The 17,339-nt window shown below is 46.7% G+C and overlaps 1 protein-coding gene across 2 annotated transcripts; it reads left to right on the top strand.

Annotated features, from left to right (window-relative positions):
* The first annotated feature begins 5,418 nt into the window (after positions 1 to 5,418).
* LOC144122887 (uncharacterized) lies at positions 5,419 to 16,807 on the top strand. 2 transcript variants are annotated; one of them, XM_077655864.1, is made up of 3 exons: positions 5,419 to 5,670; positions 9,124 to 9,315; positions 15,811 to 16,807. In XM_077655864.1, exons 1-2 carry the CDS (start codon positions 5,502 to 5,504, stop codon positions 9,249 to 9,251), a joined length of 297 nt encoding a protein of 98 aa, XP_077511990.1. In that variant the 5' UTR covers positions 5,419 to 5,501; the 3' UTR covers positions 9,252 to 9,315; positions 15,811 to 16,807. The 2 variants fall into 2 exon arrangements, with proteins under 2 accessions (XP_077511990.1, XP_077511989.1); XM_077655863.1 differs by lacking the exon at positions 9,124 to 9,315.
* Positions 16,808 to 17,339: the final 532 nt, after the last annotated feature.

The following is a 17,339-nucleotide window of genomic DNA, read 5'->3' as shown; positions in this document are numbered from 1 at the left end:
CTGTATATCAATCAGCTTCTTCATATGCTCTTGGATTAGGAGCTCTTCGTTGCCGAAGCGCTTCTTGAGGAGCTCTACGGCGTCGCTGTAGCACCGTGCGGTTGGTGGAAGTCCGGCGAGTGCAGCAGCGGCGTCACCTGTGACCGATGCCCTCAGGTAGTGGAACTTGTCGACAGATGACAGTTCTTCGTTGTTGTCGACTACTTGTTCGAACACTTCCCAGAAGGGCTGCCAGTCGTGTCGCCGTCCGCTGAATCTCGTGAGCTCCAGCCTTGGCAGTTTGAGCCTAATCTTAGAGGTCGTTGTGGCCTGAGCGGCGTTATTCTCGTGCTGAGTCGTTGGTGGGTTTCCAGTCGGGTTGGAGATACACTGTTGCAGCTTTGCCAAGACGGTACGATGCGATCGTTGTATTCAAAAATCTGCTCGTACTCCGTCTCGGCCTGATCATCATCCAGTATCTCCTCGAAACGACTGTTCACAGCGTTGAGCTCAGCATGGAGAGACATTAGTCGAGCGTGCAAGACACTAGCATCGCTCTGAGTTAGCCGATCTAGACGCTTGAGGCATTCCTTGATAAGCTTCGTTACTTGAGTGCGCAATACCTTTCGCTTCTTGCAGATGTGCTCCATAGTTGTACCAGTACCGTTGTGGATCACCGGAATTGCTTCAAATAACCAAAGGATGAGACGACTTCATGTAGCAGCGCTGGATCTGTTGAGATGACAGGCCACAATAAGGCGAATATCCACGGTTCGTTGTTCGCAATTTCGTCTCTTCACTTCCCGTCCCGGGTTTCGGCACCAGACTTTTGTGTAAAATGTCGTGAATACGTTGACGGTCGTTGAAGAGTAAGCAACCGATGAACGAAGAACAACTGAATTTAATACTGGGTAAAAGAGACAGCTTACAAAAAGGTTCGATGCATACAAGGTTCGTTTTGCGACTGACGCTTTCGCCGTTGTCTCGTCGCTCGCACGGTCTGAGCCGCCAGACACCTCCCCTCTCGCCACTCGGGGACTCCGGCGTTGAGAGATGCTCTCCAGGGAGAGCGGCCTTGCGTGGCGCAGGGGGACGCGGGGCGCCCTCCTCGAAGGGCACAGACGGTAATAAATAAGTCCGAATGTTTCCGCAAAGCGGGGAATCGGTCTCAGAGGTCGACGCACGGAAAACCGTCTTTCCACGAAACATAACGTTCACAACAAGGCTTTCGCATTTCCGCTCTTAAGCAGAGTGGGATGCTGCAATTTTTTGGTGTTGGCTTGTAGGTGACTGGCACCTTATACCTAGCTGTGTACCCACCCCTGCCATAGCCGAGGAAAAAAAAAGGGCTGCAGTATGTGTAAATATATAAGTAAATAAATAAATAAATGTAGCTGGGAAACTGTAGGTGGAAAAATAGTGCAAACGAACTGGCTTGTTCGAACATTAGTTCAATTTATTTTTTCAATTTCGGGGTCTCGTAAGGCACGAGAATAATAATTGCTGCATTTGAAAGTAGATAGCTTTTGCTGAGATATGTTTGTGTGCAAGCTTCAGTTTCCTGCACTGTGAAATTAATATGCCGCCCTGTTTCCCGGCTGTGGTTGCTCAAGCTTGCTCAGGAGTATTTTACAAAGCTCCCCTGTGTGGTGGTTGTTAGTTCAGAGCCCCTTCTGGACTAACTGTGAGAAGAAGAGGGAACAGTTTGTACGGGTCACTCTTTCTTCTGACCTCCTGGGAGTTTGCGGCTCCTCTAGCACAAAGTTTCATGTAACCTCGAGCACGATGATTGGTTCCATGCTTGAATATCTCATCTCTACCAGCCTTTGCCGTGGTCACTTCAAGATGAAGACCTCTCCTGGTGATATTCAATTCGCCGTGCCCTACACAACCTTCCTGTCCCAGCAGATTTCCTTCTCATCTGCTTACCTTACTCTCTGCCGCCTCTGTCAATTTTCCCTTTCTGTGGAAAGCTTCTGAAGGATCATCGGTAATTGGTTCTCCACATTGTGTTTACCACGCATGCACATTTCCTCCTGATCTCAGTTGGGATTGCAATAGTCCATGTTCACTCTTTAATTGGCGCTTCTCTCTGTCAACGTCACCCAGTAATTTTCCTTTCCATAGCTCACTGCAGTCTCCTTAATTTAAAATATGTTCTCATTAGCCTCTAAGTTTCAGCTCCCAGATAAGTGCTCTCAAGGTGCAACTGTTGCATACTTATTCTCTTGAGGTATATATGTAAGCTGCTATGTGCAACCCAAGTGTGCTTGCAAAATGCTCTTCACTCTGTTCTTATTCTCCATGTTATATCTCACGATCCAGATCTAAGGTCACTGCTTATCCTAGATCGAAGTACTGTCTTATCAGTTTCAATCTGTGTCTACACCTGCTGTAATTTGTTGTCGCCTTCTCATACTGCTGGGCATGAATTAGTTGAGTTCTTTTCATATTAAATTTCAGACTTGCATGTCCATGTTCATTTGCATGTCCATGTCCTGCACTTTCCTTCCTTTGTTACCGAGCTGGGCAGTGTTACCAGCAAGCCCTCTATTACTGAGATATTCTTCATTAAATGTTATCCCTAGCCCTTACCAATTCATCCTTTATACCCTTTGTAAACAACTGGTGAATAACTGTGAAGAGATTGTCATTTTGACAAACAGATTCTGATTGGTACTCAATCACATTTCCTATGAAAGACTATGGTGAGTGTGCAATTGCCATTGACATTTTCTAGCACCCTTAGAACTCCTTCTTATGTGTCTAGACTTTGCAGTGCCCCTGCAAAGATCTCAACCAACTCAAATGCTTTTTCGTAATATATATAAAATCTACGCAGTAGACGGACTGGGTATATTCTGTGCATTTCTGTACACCCTAACTAATGGTATGACTGTAGTCTGTAATCAAGCAGTTTCCAAAAACCAGCCTGTTACCTTGGCTGATAGAAGTCCTAATATTGCTCAGACTTTGCTAGCAGTCACCTTGGTAAATACTTTGTAATATACTTTGTAAGCAGCAGGCAGTATGCTAACCGGACACTATTTTTCGAACTCTTTTATGTACCCTCTATCATGTATTACTTTAATGTAAGCATTGCTATATGATTCCATTTTGAGTCATTCCATTCCATGAACAATTCTTCGTGATGTCCATTCTCATGGACCTCCAACTTCTACCTTTTGGTCCGTTATTGCTTTTTGGCTACCTTACAAAGCAGTGTAGTATTGCCCTGCTGCTTTTACCATGTTATTCACACTGCAGTAACATGGCCATCCTTGCCTCGCATTATGTACAGGGTCGTTCACTTTCATATTGAGCACTAGAGGGGCATGGCTGCTCTGTTCAGAGCACCATTGTGTCCGTCGCATATGTGCGTAGTAGACAAGAAGCGCCAGCTCGAGGTCCCTTTACACCTGTGCCACTTTGCTTCGATGTGTGGCCATGTCGGATGCACTGGCCACCCGAAGAGCAATCGTCCCTAAACCATCTGATCAGAAGGCATAGCCTTAAAGCTAGGACCCTATGAGTTGAGTTTCCCCTTCCGGTGGCGATGAGAGGAAACTACTTGATGATGAAATCGGGGTTTCTTGATGACCCGGTGGTTCTATTCGCAAACATTCACATTACTCAAGGAAATGAGAAGGTTAACTATTTATTTACAACATAGGTAAAAAAACTAGAAGAAACAAAGCAAGGAGAAAACTATTTACATGACTAAATCGTGGATCAGACGAATTCAGCCCCCGCTCAACCCAGAGCGCTTGGTTTTAAACCCTCTGTCTCCGCCCTTAGCGGGGACAGCAACCAATAAGATAACAAACGGCCTATCTCGCCAATCAGTGGTTAGGGAAAGGAAAATAAGGTCCGCCCACTGATCAGAGATTGGGGAAAAAGTTCTGATTAAAACATTTGGGAAGGAGGTTTCAAATAACCACACAAACAACACAAATGCGACTTCCGTTCCCCACGCCACCCACGGCACCACAGATGCTAGAAACGTGCCGACGAGGCAATGACTCAGGTTGTTGACAGCAACAAAGAGAACACAGTCGTTAAGGGAATAATCCGTTTCCTGGTCACCCAGCACTCGGTCCCCACCCAGCTGTATCTCTCCCGCATCGCCGAAGTCTCGTCACCCCTTGACGACGCACACATGTCGACAGCTGTATCTGGTTAGGCTTTTTCAAGGCGGATTATGCCCGAGGCGGCGTGGGTAAACAAGGACGTCCGCTGCAAGACGGAGGAAGTAGGGACCAGACGGCTCCCTTTGATGCGGCACGCGGCGCCGACACTGGCGCGGTCTTTCTCAGTCTTCGTTCTAAGAACGGTCAGTGAACTCCACACTATGCATCTAATTTTTCCCATGCCAACTTCCTTTTAGCTATTTTCAGACTGCCTCCATGCTTTAGTGCTTGCACAATCCTTTTTACGCTTTACTTCCATTTACTGCCTTATGGGAGAAAAGACATTCCCTAGGCCACTGTAAACAAAATGCCGCACCAGATCCCTCGATGCTTTGTGGAGTAAGTTCCCCGCCTGGGGACGCCGCTGTGTACACGTTACAAACCATAAACGAATTGGGTTGAGATTACATTGTTGTCAAGGCTTGAAGTGTTTGTCAGAACCATCTACAATGTAAGCTGTTGGCGCAACTTTTCAAATGCAGCACTGCAGCTGCCTTGCTATCTGAACGAATGTGTCCTTTGCAGGGCCTGTACCAAGTATTTAAAAAATGCTTCCAATTTGCCGATAGAAGCAACTTTCTCCACTCTTGTCATTTCATAATTCAGGAGTTCTCAATGTTTTCAGCCTTGGGGAACCCCTGCAGCTTTCCAGAAGTGCTGAGAAAATCCGCGTATCATGGCTTCCATCTTTTCCTGCCTAACATGTATTCAGAGAGAGCATACAGATACATTGCCCCTGTGGAAAAGGCCCAAATTAAATTAACAGTGAGTGGCTATACTATATTGGCTGGCTACTCAAAAGTCTGTGTAACTTGAGATTTTGTAGTGTGTCGGACATCACTTTCTCAACAGCTCTCATAAACATATGCAAACCACTTGAATGCCGTTGTCACACTGTAGGTGACAGCAGATCTACCTTGACCTCTCTACAAGTAGAATATGAACCGGTATTACCTTAATGGCTGAGTGGCTGAGAAAAGTTGGAATGTGTGGTCATAAAGAACACCATTGTCTTTGGAGCTGTAGAGTTCAGTACGTTGTGGCAGCAACTGCGAATGAAAAATTTACCATCGGCACTGTTGCCACCTTCACTTTCTGTTTTGAGTGCTGTGATCATAGTGTTTGGCTGTAGTACGTGTGTTTTGTTATTTTGCGTGTTGAATAAACAGCTAATTTATAGCTCCACCTATGTGTTTCTAACTTTCAGTTCACAGATCCTTTGCCATGGAGGAAACGGTAGAGGGAAGAGTAAGGTTCCGTAAAAAAGAGAGATTACTGCTGTTGGACCTAATCAGAAAGCATCCCGAAATTATCGAATACAAGAGGACAAACATGGTGGCTCTGGATGAAAACAGCAGAGTGTGGATTGAAATTGAACGCGAGTTCAACAGCCACGATGGTGTGCGGCCACGCAGTGTCCGACAGTTGCAGAAGTGCTGGCACTACATGAAACGGAAGTGGAATAAGACAAAAGGACACCACACAAGGAACTGCCAGACAGGTGAGGTGCTTCCATCTGCCACATGCATTTGATGTGCTTCGTTCAGCATAGACTGCTTTTAATGCATACTGCGGGAGTCGGAAAAATCCGCATTATAAGCAGTACTGCACTGTAATCAAAACGTAGCTTTTTCATGCATTCGCGTTTTCAGAAAGGCCAGCCTACCTTTCAAAGAGCACCTGACAACGCATCGGACGCACAACATTGGCAACAAAGAAGTTTATTTGACATTTTTGTTGCATATGAAAGAACGACGTTATTTTAGTCTGGCGTTGCAACTGAACTGCGTTGCTAATGACTTCATCTTCAAAAACAGTGAGGCACGTAGCGCTTGCTCGCTGAGATTTCTCGGAGCGCAGTAGCGCAGTTTGTTGCAACAGTCGAGCGCGTCTTTGCACGAAACTTCTGCTGAACTTTCACTCACTTCGTCGGTCTCATCCTCGGATAGATGCTATCGCGACCGCGCACCGCTGCCGCGATGTCTTCTTCTGTGGCGGCTACTTCACACGCAACGCTGTCGGGGGCGGCGACGACGAGCTTATCTCGTGCCGGTCCTTGAAACGCTGAATCCAACTGTTCTGTGGGTTGAAACTGTGATGCTTCAAAATCTTTGCAGGGCACCTGCCCTTGGCTTGCAATATCGAGCCACTCGCAGGAACGCTCAGGGTCTGTACCTCGCGAAGCCATTCAAAGACAGCGGCGACATCTTCGTACTTTGGCGCATGAATCCGCTTCCTTGCAAGCGACGCGGAGTCTTCCTGCAGCTGTTGTCGCAACTTGTCGCTGTTCTTTCAAACAGCAGACACAGTAGCGTCGGCGATACTGTACTTTTTTGCCACCTTAGCCTTTTTCAAACCGCTCTCGACGTGCCTCACAATGCTCTGCTTGGTTTCGAGAGCTTGCCGTTTTTTGACGTTCGGAGGAGCAAACGGCATCGGAACTGAAGACTTGCTCACGGTGTCAGCTGAATTGCGTACATTGTCAACTTTCCGCTATACGCGACGACATATCGAACCTGAGTCATTTGGGTCAGCAGCTGAGTACCATAACAACTGAGCCACGGCGGCAGCGTTTCTAAAGTTAAATTTTTACCAAAAAAGAATACAAACAAAATAAATAATTTATTTGGTGTCTTCATGAAATACCTAAAATGAAGGTCCTCGAACTTTGGAGGATACTCATCAAGAAACCCATCATCTTTTTGCATGCTCAGAGCTATGCTTCTCTGAGGGGAATGCACAAAATAAAGCATTGTCAATCCTGCAGGATGTAGAGCATTCTCATCTGATATGTGTAGTAAGTTTGCGTTTTTCGCAATTCTAACTGACCATTCACGTAGTGAATGTCACATAGTGGATGTAAGTTACATAGCTGATTTCATTATCTTGGTTAATCAGACACTTGTTTCTCAAACTGTAAAGGCATTTAATTAATCTCAATGAGTTGAACAGTGTTGCCGGATGTTGCAGTGCAGTCAGTACTGCAACACAATCATGGTTGCTCGGAATCGATGATTAGCCCAACCTGAGAGAAATTGAAACCAAATGTAGCAGCGGGGATGCAGCGGCTGCGTCAAGGCTTTCGATGCGTTCAAATCTGCAGAGACGCAGGCGTTCACTCAGAATGGCATCGCAGTCAGTGTGCGTCTGCTATGCGACCGGGCTGACGCGAATGCACTGGGCATGGAGGAAGGCACAGGGCCACCACAGCCAGTCTTGGGGTGGCGCGCTCTCCCCTCGAGATCGCTCGTGACTGAGCATCAGGTTAATGTGGCTAGTGTCACGAGGTGGCGCTGGTGATGTGGTCGCTACTGGCGCTACCATACCAGTGCACGGAGCTTGTGCGCGGTCTCCAGTTGCGCGCTGCTGCGTATTAAGCGGTATGGCAATACATTGAAGTCTATGGGAAGCGAAGCGGTTGTCTCAAAAAGCCGCATATAATCCTGTCCCGCATTATAAGTGGTTACGTTATAAATGGTCAGAGCTGTAGCTTGGAGCCTTTGTATTATACCCCTGTCACACGGGCACTTTCGATCCTCATTGAGTCAATGCTCATCGAACTCAATGTAGATCGACGGTTGTCACACGGCCACTTTCAAGCGCAATCGGGCTCGATCCTGCTTGACTCGATGCCGATTTCTCAAGAGTGCTTGAGGCTCCAAGCACAATCGAAAACACTCTCGCTCTCATGAAGTTATAAAAATAAACACAAGTTAACAAAACCAAACCACAATTGTTGTCGTAATTGATTAAAATGTAATACAGAACATTTTTCTGGTACTATGCCTGCTTATATGCAAACATTTGAAAATAATCTCTACACCACGCTCCAAGCTTCTCCGTCAGTGTAAACAAAGATGGCGTCCTCCTGCTCGTCGGCGCGGAAACTGTGGAGCGAGCGCGAGGCAGCCGCTCTCATCGACTGCTGGCAGAACCGCCTAAATAATTAGCGGCGCCAGAAGAGAAACGCCGCAGTCTATGCAGAAATCGCGGAGGCGTTGCGGGCCCTCGGGTTACATCGCACAGCAGCAGAGGTGCGCCACAAAAACCTGGCGCAGATACGCAATGTACCGATTTGGCTACGGATTTGGCTGCTGCTGCCCCCGACTGCACAGTGTTGCCGGACATCGCCATGTTATGGCTGTCGGCGGAACATTTGGCGCCACCTAACACACACGAGGGAAACTTCTCAATGAGCATTGAAAATGCCCGTGTAGCACCGGATGTTTCGAGCGTGCTCGAAAATCTCGATGCAGATCGAGCTCAATGAGGATCAAAAGTGCCCGTGTGACAGGGGTATTAAATCATTTTATCTTACCTCACGCATCTTTATGTACTTTGTATTACCTTACTTACGGAGTAGTCAGTTATAGACTGCCACTCCATAGGACCACTTATGGGCAGCAAGTTTTTAAACTCTTGCTAGCTAGCCTCTCAAACCAGAACAGATTGAGTGGTACTATGCAAACTTTGTCAATTAAGACGCCTTCCTGACAGTGGCTTGCAAATTTAGTGTTTAAACTGCCTGCTTTTGGTGCTTTAATGTCAGGTCTAATGCGTTGTCTTTGCCAGGGGGGTCGAACGGGTTAGTTGCTAATTCATTTTTGGAAAGAACAGCGCACCCTTAAGACATGGACTTAAGGGCATTGTCTATCCTTTGTCAAATTTGTTATGATTAGTGCTCTCTTTTAGTCATGCAGTGTAACTCAGTGGTTGTATGCGCTTTCTCTTTTTTGTGGAAAGATTGCACTGCTTCTGACATTTGTTGGAGATTTATAGACATAGTCAGGTACTTGGTACCTTTTGTTGCTGACCATTCATAGAACTAAGAATAAACGAAATGAAATGTAAAAATTATCACTGTGCACTCTTTGGACCTTAGTTTCGGTATGAGGTTGATGGTTAATTAAGCTAATTATTATTCTTGAAGCTTTGTTCTCTCACTCTCTTTCAGGCGCTGCTGCAGCTGCACCGACATCACTCACACAGGAGCTCCAGAGGGTCGATGGGGTGCCCGCTTTCCTGGCAGCATGCAGCCAACTTGTACGACCCACCATGCGCGCTGCATCATTCAGCACATAAGCCAGGGCAGCTGGGGCTCGGTCGTCGTTGCTGCTGCATTTGGAGACTGCTCCAGGTATCGAAGGTGAGCCGAGTCAGTCTGTTCACACGCTATTCTTGCTTTCAAATGTTTTACAGTGCTTAACTTCGGCTTCGTGTTGTGTTGTTTCGTGCCAGGCCGTCAAAGTACTTTGCATCATGAGAGAAGACAAACGAGTAGATTGATGACCCAGCATTTTTTCCACCTTTAAATATGTATTATGTTGGCAGCAAACAAAGACATGACTAGCAGATTGTATGCAGGGATGGGATTTGAGTGACTGGCAGGCATTGTGTGAAGGCTGTGCTCTGTGTCACTGTTCCATAGCACCTTGTTTTATTGCGATGATTGTGATTTCCTAGTTAAACAGAGCCCTTGATGTTTGGCTTTCATTTGTGATGACATAAGATATTTCAGTTGTCGGGGAGAGATAGGAGTGAGAGCTAGTATTCTTCAGTAAATTGTATGGTATGGTGAAGTGTAGATCTGCTTCTATTTATGCCGAACGGTCGCCTCATAAAATATTGCATTTGAATGCTCCCAGGTGAACTTTGCCCCCACAGTAAACCCTTCCAAACTAAAACCTGTAAAAAAAAAGTGAGTAAGTTTTGGGGCGAGCAAAGTTAGAAGATTTGATATCTTGCATTGTAAAGGTTGGAGCATTCTAATTGGCTTCATTTTGCAGTGCAAACTGTGCTGCATAAACAGGGTGACAAATATCTTTGAAGTTGCAAACACAGAATTTTTGTTAAAGCTTATTATACGGCATGAAAAACTTACGATGACTGTACCGACATTTCAAGATATCAAAGTTCAGGTAAATGAGTGCTAATTGTCTGCACAGAGTGCCTAACGAAATTAAGGTTGTGTGTTTGGAATAGTCGCCGGCTGATCTTTCGGTCTCAGTAGGACCCGGAACGTGGTCAATTAATCTAGCTGTCCGAAATATTAGTGCATCTAAAAAAAATTCACTTTTCTGTAAAAATTCTGGCTTTAAAAATTGTGAATTTTGCTGCTCGCCAAGTTCCGCTTGCAAGTGATAATATTACACTCTGAGGCACAGTTTTGCTTCCTTCAAGTCCGCACCATATCACTTCACAATTCCAGACAATGCGACGCAGCCACAGGTCACCTGAATGAATGCGCGTACTCCTTGAAGCGAACAGTCTGTTTCCATGTGGGCAACGATGCTTGCGAAGACGTAGAGACCCATGGGAAGAAGCGATCGGAAGAGAGTGCCTCTGAAAGCGCCTCCTCATCTGCCCCGCACCGTGGGTGACGTTGTCCGGGCCACGGTGGACGCTGCAGCTGTGCTGTTTTCAAAGCAATCACATATTTGTTGGTCGCCTCTATGGCAACAAAAAGTGTGCTAATAGGTCATGCATCATGCATGTGTTATGCCATGCATTATGCCATGCATTAGTAGGTAGGTCGTGATCTTGAGCTGCTGCAGCGATGAAGATCAAAGAGCCAAATCTATCCAAGCCATTCTGTCCGAATGGCTCTGTTTAAATCCAAGATGACGCCTTTTGCGGCGGCGGAAGACTGGTTGGTTGTGACAACGATGTCCGCTCGCGTCTATATTAAGGTGAAAAAATGAACTTTTTTTTCGGAAAGCGATCTTCATGGTATTTCTGCTGTCTGTATTAGTGCGGAAAATCGCAGTTTTAGACTTCACAGAGTCTGAAATATTGGTCTTGGATTCTTGGAAACATTGGTCTTGGATACAGCACACATTCCTATGGGGTGCGTGATGGTTCCTAAATGAAGTCCGAAATCCAAAATATCGTGCAAGTCTGAATTTTTGAAGTCACAAAAATTGGTCAGCTACTTTTCAATTCATTAAGAGCAGTTGGGAAATGGGTTGACCACTTCTAAATACAATTGAGGATCGGGGCTTTACATTGGCTTGCGCACGTGTTGGCTTCTGTATCAAGACCTGTAGGGTATCAAAACCAACCGGGGGCCAGTATTCATTAGTGTGTGGGTACTGTGTTAACTGAAGTTTTTTTGAGGAAGATTTTTTGTACATGTATTTGTCCGAAAGCGCACCTCTGTCAGCATTCTCAACACAGGGCAAGGAATTGTTTTGGGTTTGGGTTTTTGTGCTCATTCCATATGCCTAGAGCAAAAAGAAAAGAAAGCTGAGACAAGGAGCCCAGCTAGTTCCGTGTTTGTTGGCTGCGTTTTATGCTTGTGTGCACTTAGTTACTGTTTGTGTTGGTGAACAATTAAGAATATAATGTGCATTAAATGCTCTGAATTTCATTTCATTTGAATGGCATTATATGAAAATGATGGTATTAATGCAGCCAATTTCTATAGGTACAGTTATTGTGCAGTGCCTTGGTGGAAGAAAGAATGCTGTCACTGAGGAAATTCTCTGCATTTTAAAGTGCCTTTTACTATTCTTACATGCTGCCTAATGCAGTGTAATTTCATGTGGTTATGCAGACTTGGTGGAGAAGTAATGTTTGATTTGTGTGCTGATGTCATCCTTGTTAGAGCCCAGCCCTCTGATATTTACTGTAGAAATAGTCAAAAGTACGCACTGTTTGAGGTCACGCCATTTTCAGGGAGTTACACAAACCTACAGGGGGCGGGTGTAAACATTCTCTGCAATGAATAATGGGCAACGATTTGTCCTGTGGTCTTACCTTCGCACTATAAGTTTTGTCAATGTGCCTGTCTGGAATGGCAGCACCAGAAATGGGCATCCTCACGAGGGTGATCCCTCGTGATGGCATCCTCACCCTCACCTCATGAGGATTTCACTTGGGGAGATGAGAGGGAGGGAGGGCAAGATACACGGTATTAGGGCGAGGGTGGAGGTTCGAACCATGCTCCAGGTTAACGTTTCTTGTCTGTATAACCCGTTATGGATTCTCATTTTAGAGTGTTAGTTCCTAGGGCGAAGGTTCCCAGGGGAGCAGTAATAGTTGGGAGGTACACTAGGCTAACATGAAAGGTGGGGAGCCGCACGCCTTTTACGTCGGCACGCTTATGTTGCAAATATTACACACAAATGAAACACACATGAACAGCCATAGCTAGGCTTCGAAGGGAAAGAAAAAAAAGCAAGAAACTGCAAAGAAGCGGGAACGAAATTCACAAAACAGTCGGCGCACTTGGTGAACGAAGGCTTATGGAATCAGGAATAACCCTGGCAAGTGGACTGCGTGACATTGAGTGAATAAGTGCGCATTGATGAGGAAATGTGTGACCATACATGGCGGTCATTGCAATGTCGTGATAATAAATTTGGCCATGTCTGCTCTAACCGATGCGCTTAAAATGAAAGTGGATGATTGAATGGCTGTCTCGAGTTCGACCCATCGTAGCGCGGATGGAGTGGCTCACGCTGTGATCATGTTTGCGCGGCGGCAATGTTGCCATTGGTTATGCAATACGCCATGTGCAGTGCTTATAGTGGCACCACTGAAAGCCTCCAACCGGCAGCTGTTGGAACTCTAGGCGGGCTGCTTGCCGCGGCTTCCCCCAGCCACTGCAAGCTTGGCCGAGATACACGCACGTCATTTGCTGCCCGTGGGCGTCCCGCACAGTTTTGCAGCAAAACCATGTGCAAGGAGTTAACATTGCACGATAGTGGAGCTGTATCTGATGTTACATTTTACAGGGACGATATTGTTTGCCGCTGGCGAGCGTCACCGGGCGTTGCTAGACAAGGAGCTGATCATAGTATACCGCCTCTGCCGACATTCATTTACACTGTGAGAAACCTTTCTCATTTGTTTATCATCTGAACTATTTTACCCATTTACACTGAAAATGCAGATTTCTCGTGTGTTGAGACTTCATCATTGGACTTGTGTATAATCGACACAGGGGCAGTGTTATGAAAAGGTAGTGATTATAAAGCTGGAAAAAACAAATGCTCTTAATTATTTGCAAGCAAAATTAACTGCCAATTTTCTTAGCTCGTAACTATGTATTTGTTGCTGAACTAAAATGAAATAAGCCTCGCTTTCAGGTGTGCCACTACTCCATCGCTTGAAGGAATGCTGACGTACCGTATTTACTTGCATAATGCTCGCACCCCCCACATTGGCTATCAAAAATTGGAAAAATTTTTTTTCCCTGCATAATCATCGCACCCCCAAAATTACTGCTGCGAGCCGTCTGCTTGTCGTAGCGATCGCCATCTATTGACTGCGGCCACAACTAACTGCCATGGTTGGGCGCGCGTGCTACTAGGCGGCGGTACTGTGCTATCATCAGCTGCCACCGCCGCTACCGCTCATCTACTCACCACCGTTACGCCATTTTGCGAAGGTGTCTCCAGCTCTCCGGTGTCTCGTAGGCCTCGTTTGCCTTGTTTGCGTGTTGCACCATGCTCTTTGTGCCGCTTCGCCATGGGATGCTACGCAAGCTACACAGCTGCTTTTAAGCTAAAAGCTATTGAGTATGCGTTGGAACATGGCAACCGCGCCACCAGCAGACACTTCGGCGTCGAGTTTTGCGTCCGGTATTGGAGACGGCAGCACGACGAACTCAAGACGACTGGTAAGACGCGCCGGGCCTTCCGTGAACCGAAGACTGGGAAATTTCCTGCCGTCGAATCCTCTTTACTGGAATATATCAAGGCTCTACGAGCGGATGGGTGTGCTGTGTCGAGAACCAGGCGCTCGTAATCGCAAGAAAGGAGGGCATCCCGGTGCAAGACTGCTGCGCTAGTAACGGGTGGGCCACACGATTTATGCGGCCCAATGGACTCTCGCTCAGGAGGCAAACGACGCTCTGCCAGCGCCTTCCCGCAGCCTATGAAGAGAAAATAGTTGACTTCCATCGATTCGTTATCAGGATCCGGCAGGAGAAAAACTTCTTGCTCTCCCAGATAGGGAACGCGGACAAAACTCCGCTGAATTTCGATATGCCCAGCCGCAGGACAGTCGAACAGATAGGCGCTCGGACTGTGCACGTCAGGACTACAGGTGCCAAAAAACAGAGGTGCACGGTCATGCTAGGCGTGACGGCGGACGGGCAGAAGCTCTCACCGTACGTCATTTTCAAGCGGAAGACGCTGCCGAAAGGAAAGCTCCCCCCTGGTATACACGCGCGCGTCCAAGAAAAGGGGTGGATGACCACGGACCTTATGGTGGACTGGGTGAAGACTGTGGGGGGGCGGCGACCGGGAGCGCTTCTTTTTCCATCGCTCCTCGTGCTTGATAGCTTTCGGGGCCATCTTCAAGAGTCGGTTCGGGCGAAGTTCAAGGAACTGCGCACGGACCTGGCTGTTATACCCGGCGGCCTCACATCAATGTTACAGCCTCTTGACGTATCTTTGAACAAGCCATTTAAAGATAACGTCCGGAGGCCGTACGCAGAATGGATGGCCGAAGGTGAACATGCTCTGACGCCGGGCGGCAAGATCAAAAGACCGTCCGTGGAGCTGCTGTGCAGCTGGGTATCAGAGGCATGGGGGATGATTGATGTAAACATGGTGGCCAGAAGCTTCAAGAAAACAGGAATTTCGAACGCCCTGGATGCGACCGAGGACCACCTTGTGTGGGACGACGAAGAAGCATCGGAAGATGAAGAAACCATCGATTGCAGTTTCGACACGGACTCTGATGAAGAGTAGGATTGCCTGCAGGACGTACGCAACGCGAGTAGTGACGGGGAAGTTGCGCGCGGCAAATAAAGTGCTTTAGCATCTTGAGCTTACGTTCACCCTGTACTTTCATAACCAAGGTAAGTTACGCTTGAAAGTAATGTTTTCGTTATATTTACAATTGCGGACCTGAGAATCCTGATCTTGCACCCATTCATCTTTGCATTTAACACTCCGAAACATTTGCTTGGAAATTTCACCGCATAATTATAGCACCCCCAAACTTCGCGTTGATTTTCAGGGAAAAAAAGTGCGAGGATTACGCGAGTAAATACGGTATTACATTTTGTCGCTGTGTAGCTTGCTGTTCTATAACGTGAAAAAGCTAAATATTGGCATTATTTACAACAGAGTAATTTCAGTGTCGCTGGTGAATAGTACGATCAGCCCCATAAGGTACAGCAATGGACCCTGTGACAAAAGAATTCTCTTTCATTGGTATGCTGTGCACACATTGAAGTGCTTGCTCATTACAAACGCGAAGTGAATGCATGCTGTTCTTGGGGAAAACAATTGAGATTGTATGAGAAAGGCATATTGCTGGAACGGTTACTTAATGAATTGCTGATATTAGGATAACATCACTTTCTGTGAACCTCTATCTTTAAGCTGTAAGCATGTATGGTGTAGTTGTCACTTTCAACCCTAGCGACATTTTTTTTATTGTGATTCCGAGCTCAGGAGAAACATGAAGCAGTCTACAGCTTGATATGAAGTGCCAATATATGGCTTGTGAGCATGGATACATTTGATTTGCATGGTGCCTGCGCAGAATGCAGCAGACGTCTTTTTGCTGCGGCGGTTGTTCGACCTACTGATTTTGTGCTTTTTACATTGTCTCTTGGCAAAAATGATGAAAGTGAGGAGTGTGCGGGGTTGTGACAAAAGGCAGTGTGCTGTGCTTGCAGGTTTCACACTGAAACGGTTGGAGGCGTCGGCACAGATCTGCCTGGATGTGCCAACCAGGTCTCGGGCATGCCACACCGGATACTATTTCTCCCGGTCCCAGTCCACCCAGTGGGCGCAGCCAAAGATATCGAGGAGTGTGCAGACTTCAACTGATTGCGATGAGGAGGAAGCCTTGCCTACACAAGAGGGAGCAGGGGCAGAGAGAGGTGCTTTGGTCTTCCTGTTTACCATTGAAATCCGTGGGGCCTTCCTTGGTCGCACTGCATCGTTGCAGTTGCGTGTTGCTACTGAAAACGCTGATACTAATGTTGTCACTGTATTGTGGGCATGCACCATGAGGACCATGTTATTGAGACTGGGTGCAGCTAAGAATGGGCTGTTGTTGTGACATGGTTCAGATGAACTTGAGGGCGGGCACCCTCACAGGTGATGCAGTATAGCTGTCATTCTAACTTCTTTGTTCCGGGGATCAGCATCAATCGTGGGAGAAATTTTTTCTGTTCTGCCTTGCGGGATTGTAATGAATAAAGTATCTAAAGTGCTACTGTAAATGTCCCTGTTATGTAGCCAGAAGCCATGGAGAATAAGTGCAGTTTTCACCAAAGGCCTGTTAGTGCTTGTGAAAGCAGCCGTGCCTCCAGGCGCCACTTGCTTGTTGGTTTTCACACCGTCATGGTGGTGGACTGCTTACCCGCTATGCCCAAATGCAGGCCAAGGTGGCAGAATTTACGATCCACTGTTGTTGTTGAGCAGTGACTGAGCTTGCTAAAGCTCAGTGTGCTAGCAATTAACTGAATACTTATTATCAGTGCAGTCAAGAAGAATGAAGGACGAGTTGAGATTGCATAGACCACGGGTTTGTCAAAGCAGATAGTGAAATCCAAAGCTACAGTATAAAAGGCTAGGAATACCAGTACTGTCATGTCAACCATCGCGCGTGGACATTGAAATAAGGGAATTATTACTCATTGACATCCTCCCACGCGCAGCCATACATTTTGACCAACCCTGTTCACCCTTCGAGTCAATTCGCTCTCTCTCTACCCTAGGCTTGCCGTCCCAGTTAGCTCAGCTGGTAGAGCGACTGCTCCGGTTTAGTCAAAGCAGATAGTGAAATCCAAAGCTACAGTATAAAAGGCTAGGAATACCAGTACTGTCATGTCAACCATCGCGCGTGGACATTGAAATAAGGGAATAATTACTCATTGACATCCTCCCACGCGCAGCCATACATTTTGACCAACCCTGTTCCCCCTTCGAGTCAATTCGCTCTCTCTACCCTAGGCTTGCCGTCCCAGTTAGCTCAGCTGGTAGAGCGACTGCTCCGGTTTAGTCAAAGCAGATAGTGAAATCCAAAGCTACAGTATAAAAGGCTAGGAATAGAGTACTGTCATGTCAACGATCGCGCGTGGACATTGAAATAAGGGAATAATTACTCATTGACATCCTCCCACGCGCAGCCATTCATTTTGACCAACCCTGTTCCCCCTTCGAGTCAATTCGCTCTCTCTCTACCCTAGGCTTGCCG

This window comes from Amblyomma americanum, chromosome 3, assembly GCF_052857255.1.
Source record: "Amblyomma americanum isolate KBUSLIRL-KWMA chromosome 3, ASM5285725v1, whole genome shotgun sequence".
Taxonomy (NCBI): domain Eukaryota; kingdom Metazoa; phylum Arthropoda; class Arachnida; order Ixodida; family Ixodidae; genus Amblyomma; species Amblyomma americanum.
This window is presented reverse-complemented; position numbering and strand designations above follow the sequence as displayed.